Here is a 5,200-nt window from a genome sequence, read left to right as displayed (position 1 = left end):
CTCAGAGTTCAGACAATTCATCTCATACTGATAACCAAAACCTTCCTTTACAGCAACATATATCAATTAGTGAACCACCTACAGAACCATCCATAGAACTACCTACAGAGCCAAATACTCCAATACCACAACCTGTACCTTATCCATCATCATCTGTTCAACCTAATATCCATTCCATGACTACCCGAAGCAAAGCTGGTATCTTCAAACCTAAACTATATACTGCAGCTCTCATTCACAAAGAACCTGATTCAGTGTATGAGGCCATGCAAAATCCAAAGTGGCTTGCAGCCTTAATGCAGAACGGTACATGGTCCCTAGTGCCAAGAATAGCTGATCAAAAAGTAGTTGGGAATAAATGGGTGTACAGGGTGAAATATAACACTGATGGAAGTGTGGCCAAATACAAAGCTAGATTAGTAGCTAAGGGATTCCAACAGATTATGGGAGTAAATTGTTTTGAAACATTCAGCCCTGTCATAAAGCCAGCTACTGTAAGGGTAATTCTAAGTTTGGCTGTGATGAATCAGTGGAAGATAAGACAAGTTGATGTGAATAATGCTTTTCTCAATGGAGAGTTGACTGAGGAAGTGTTCATGGATCAGCCAGAGGGGTTTGTTGATGTTGAAAAACCAGAATATGTGTGTAAGCTTCATAAGTCTCTATATGGTCTTAAACAAGCTCCAAGAGCTTGGTATGATAAGTTGAGATGATGCCTGTTACAGTGGGGATTTATGAACTCCAGTTTAGATACTTCTTTATTTCTAAGAAGAAGTAAGTCATCTCTGATCTTAATCCTCATTTATGTTGATGACATTCTAATAACAGGATCAAATAGCTCTGAATTAGAAAGCTTTATTGTTGAATTCAGCACAATGTTTGCTCTAAAGGATCTTGGAGCTCTCTCTTACTTCTTAGGAATTGAAGTGTTGTATGACACAGATTGTATATACTTATCACAAAGGAAATATATAAGGGACTTTTTATCAAAGGTTGAGATGATAAATTGCAAAGATGTTGAAACTCGTATGAGTACATGATTGAAGATGCTACACATTATAGAAGCATCGTTGGTGGAATGCAGTATTTGGTTCTGACAAGACCAGAGATTGCCTTCAGTGTGCATAAACTAAGTCAGTATGTTTCTGCACCATCATTGCAGCATCTCATGGCATGCAAACGGGTGCTGAGATATTTGAAAGCAACACAGAATTATGGACTCAAATTTGTGAAAGAGGGTGATATGAAGTTGACATGTTTCACAGATGCAGATTGGGCAGGGGACTTAGATGACAGGAAGTCAGTTGGTGCTTATTGTGTCTACTTGGGTCACAATCTGATATCTTGGTCATCCTAGAAGCAACCAGTCATTGCTAGATCAAGTGCCGAAAGTGAATACAGATCACTAGCTGCAGCAAGTGCAGAGATAAGTTGGTTGCAGTCTCTGTTCTCTGAGTTAAATTTGCAGTGCACAGAAAAACCTGCCATTTGGTGTGATAATCTTAGTGCCACGCAATTGGCTCACAATCCAGTTTTTCATTCAAGAACGAAACATATTGAGATTGACATACATTATGTTAGAGACAAAGTACTTGCTGGAGAATTGAGCATCAAGTATGTACCAAGTGAGGAGCAAGTAGCTGATATAATGACAAAGTCACTTTCGTTCATAAAGTTCAACTACTTGAGAGCCAAACTCAACGTTCTCCCATGTCCCTTGAGTTTGAGGGGGGCTGTGAAGGTAGCTCACTATTCGAGCAGTTCAGTGAAGCCACGTTAACAGAAGGTTATTAGTGAAATATAGAAGTTCGGCTGAGTTGGTTAAACTGTCGTTATACATCTCATAATTCGTTATGTAAAGTTTGTTAATTACAAGTAGAAATCACGTGTGAGAACTTTGTATATAAACGTGAGCTTTTAAACAAATAAGATAATAATGAATCAACTGGAATTTTCATAGTTTCATTTTCTCTAAGATTTTCCTTTGAACCAAACAGTATATTTCTGTTCTTCTACAATTCTTAACCTGCGGAGTTAGAAACGAGTAAATTACTCTTATGGGACAAAGCAGCGATACACATGTAGCCGGGTAGCAACGAGTAACTTGTATATAACCAAAAATGCTTGGAAAGCTTGTACAAGCATGAAGTTTACATATCAGCAGATTGATGCGTGTTCATGTCTATCTTGCAGCTGTTTGTAAAAGTAAGAAATGGATTAACTTATCGAAAATAGACCATAGCAACTCAGAAATTTGTTTCTCAATTTCAATAATAGCTAATCCTATATTCCTATATATCTTGCCGCTAGCCCTACACGAGTTTCAGGGGCAACAATACGTGAATCAGCCTTCATCATCAGAGTTGTTAAATGTTATTTTTTTAGCCTTGGGAGCATCGGCCAAAATTTCTCTGAAGTGAGCTCCATACAGCTTGGACTCCTGCAATGCGAGGAGGCACAGAGAAAACTAATTCAGGGCAGAAAACAGATGACCAAGCATGCTTGCACAACATTTCCAAACATATGTGCCAAGCAACTGGATACACAGCAAATCGAATGAAAAAAAAAATGTAACAAAAAGGATAGAACCGTACACCTTCTTCTTTACATGAGTGCCAAATTTTAGAAGAGCATCTGGCACAACTTGTCTAGCTTCTCTGAGAACATTCACCAGCTCCCCAGCAAGTGCCTGAAATAGCAATGTCACTAGCTAAAACAAAATATAGGCCATGTAGCACTGAACATTACCATCTGGCAAGCTGAACAATTTTAAGAATTTTTCCCAAGTCAGGGAAATGTCTGTGATGAAAATATTTAATTTGGATTGAAAATGTATCCAAACAAATTCACATATATAGGATACAAAAGCCCAAATACAACTACAATTGACACTGCAACAATGATCAAAAGATGAAGACTTGTACACAATATTACATCAAACACCCATCAATAAGAGATTTCCAGCCCAGCTTCTTCACTAATTACATTTTTTTAGATTATGTTTCTCTCACTCTATACTTCTGTTACCAAAAAAGAAAAAAATTAAAGGTCACTAATACAATACAGTAAAAAAAGGAAAAAAAAAAGAAAAACAAAAAGGTTTTGGAATGTAAATTAAAGGGCACATAAGTATTTGGCCACTTAAATGTCATTGTCTGATGTTAATAGTTTTTACAAGGTGGCCATCCCAAATAAAATATTCTGCTTCAACACCTTGCTCCAGCTCAAAAGGACTTCAAGTGATAATTATAAGGTAGAGAAGAAACAAAATCATATATAACATATACCCAAAGATATCTTGCTCAAAATAAAGCGAACTGGCTCTTTGAATCCCATATCAAGCATTCGGTCTGCTTCATCAAGGACCTACAGAAAGTTTTAAACATCAAGTCATTTCAGATTATATTTAATACTTATTGTTAAAAGTGAAGTTACTTATTGTTAAAAGTGAAGTTTTTACAAACTCTGCTGATACAAAGCACTATTACTTATTTTCTGTACTCCTCTTAAAATGTATTGCTCTTTCTTCTACTTCTAATCTTGCTCAGTTTCATTTGGATTCTGTTTAGGAATTTAGGAAATCTTACAAAAGAATCCATCATCCCTTACAAAGTTAGGAGTTAAGGAGCTAATTTACTGATGGCAAAGCCTTTTACAAGCTGTATTAGAACTTCTAGTTATCTTTCCATTAAAAAGAAACTCCTTTGAAAATACTCTAGTTTTGACGCTAGGAGGGCTCAAGGGACTCTTGAGGTTTTCTACCTTTTCTCATCCACTTTATTCATCCCATCTTGTAATAATTTTGATAACTTTGCAAACTTTATCTCCAACTTAATAAGCCAGAGATAAATTCCAATTAAACCCACCCTCAAATAGAAATAAGAAAATACAACATCAAAGCAGCAGTGCTATTTATAACTAAATCAATACAAACAGTAATTAGAAGACCAATACTCTAAATGGCTGTCCTTACCACGAAAGAAACCTCCGAAAGGTGACAGACATTCATTTCAATCAAATCTATCAAACGACCAGGTGTTCCAATCACAATGTCCTGTGCACACAAGAAAGAAAATGTCAATTACTAGGTAATTATAAGAAAATCTTGCATATGGAAAGTGCCAACTACCACATCATAGAATAATATATAGGGGCAATCAAGAAAATAACTGTATGCTTCCAATGATAATAAAACGGACAAATTATCTCCAAGCTATCGGCAAGACTTAACTAGATCTCCTCATGATCAATAAAATTAAGGCAATAGAAATCTATCTCTGTGTGCCACACACAATCTAAAAGCATCAAATGAATGATAGCCAACCTTGATATCTTCATTTGCAATGCTATTCTAGCATAAGAATTGTAAAGATAGCCGTACATAATTTTTGACAGGATGTATAGAGTTACAGTATAATTAAGAATTGGAGTTGTTAAAGCAGATTTAATGGGCTAATTTAAGAAACAAGCAGTAGACAGACCTGACAAATGAGAATTCAATGATGAAGAACCATAAAAGTGAAGGATAAGATCAGAAGGAAAACTTGGGAAACATGCCTCATAAAAAACCAAACAACTGCCAGATTCTAATACTCTATATCTTATGATATGCAAAGATCAAACTGGCATTACAAGACTTGAATTATGCCTTAAATTCTCAGAGGACCACAATCTAAAGTAATTACATAAATTTGAATAACAAAGCATCAATTACGAATAACTAACAATCCAAATTTAGAGCCGATTCAGACCTAAGACTATAAAAGACATCATGCAAACTTCATATCCGTTAAGACATACGGTTGGAGTCCAAAATGGTCTAATAAACAACCGAACAGAGAAAACTAAGTAAAGCTAGCCAAAAACAAATAGAAAGATGAAATAGAATAACTTACAACACCAGGACTGTAAGGCTGTAATTTGAGGTTGTTTCGAGGTTCCTCCATGCACACAAACAGACCTCACACCACAAGATTTCCCAGCATCATGCAAAACATCATAAATCTGCCACCAGCAATGAAAGTCAATAATTGAGTTCATGCTTTGAGGAATGTTTCTCATAGCATCAACTAAACAAGTAAGAGATAACATAAACATGGATGTAAAGAAAAATAGGCAGCAATACAACATCATCAAAAAATATGTAAACAAATGAGACAGGTACACTCTAAAAGATCATGCTTGTTTCATACTGCAGTAA

General features: G+C 35.8%; 1 protein-coding gene across 1 annotated transcript; it reads right to left on the bottom strand.

Moving 5' to 3' along the window:
- Positions 1-3,166: 3,166 nt before the first annotated feature.
- On the bottom strand, positions 3,167-4,979 carry LOC18042572 (DEAD-box ATP-dependent RNA helicase 5). Its single transcript, XM_024185185.1, has 3 exons — positions 4,896-4,979; positions 3,974-4,054; positions 3,167-3,366 (listed from the first exon to the last, which is right to left on the bottom strand). Exons 1-3 carry the CDS (start codon positions 4,944-4,946, stop codon positions 3,271-3,273), a joined length of 228 nt encoding a protein of 75 aa, XP_024040953.1. The 5' UTR covers positions 4,947-4,979; the 3' UTR covers positions 3,167-3,270.
- Positions 4,980-5,200: the final 221 nt, after the last annotated feature.

The sequence above is a fragment of the Citrus clementina genome, unplaced genomic scaffold, assembly GCF_000493195.1.
Source record: "Citrus clementina cultivar Clemenules unplaced genomic scaffold, Citrus_clementina_v1.0 scaffold_5, whole genome shotgun sequence".
Classification (NCBI taxonomy): Eukaryota; Viridiplantae; Streptophyta; class Magnoliopsida; order Sapindales; family Rutaceae; genus Citrus; species Citrus x clementina.
The sequence above is the reverse complement of the archived record's forward strand: the minus strand, read 5'-3'. Positions and strand labels throughout refer to the sequence as shown.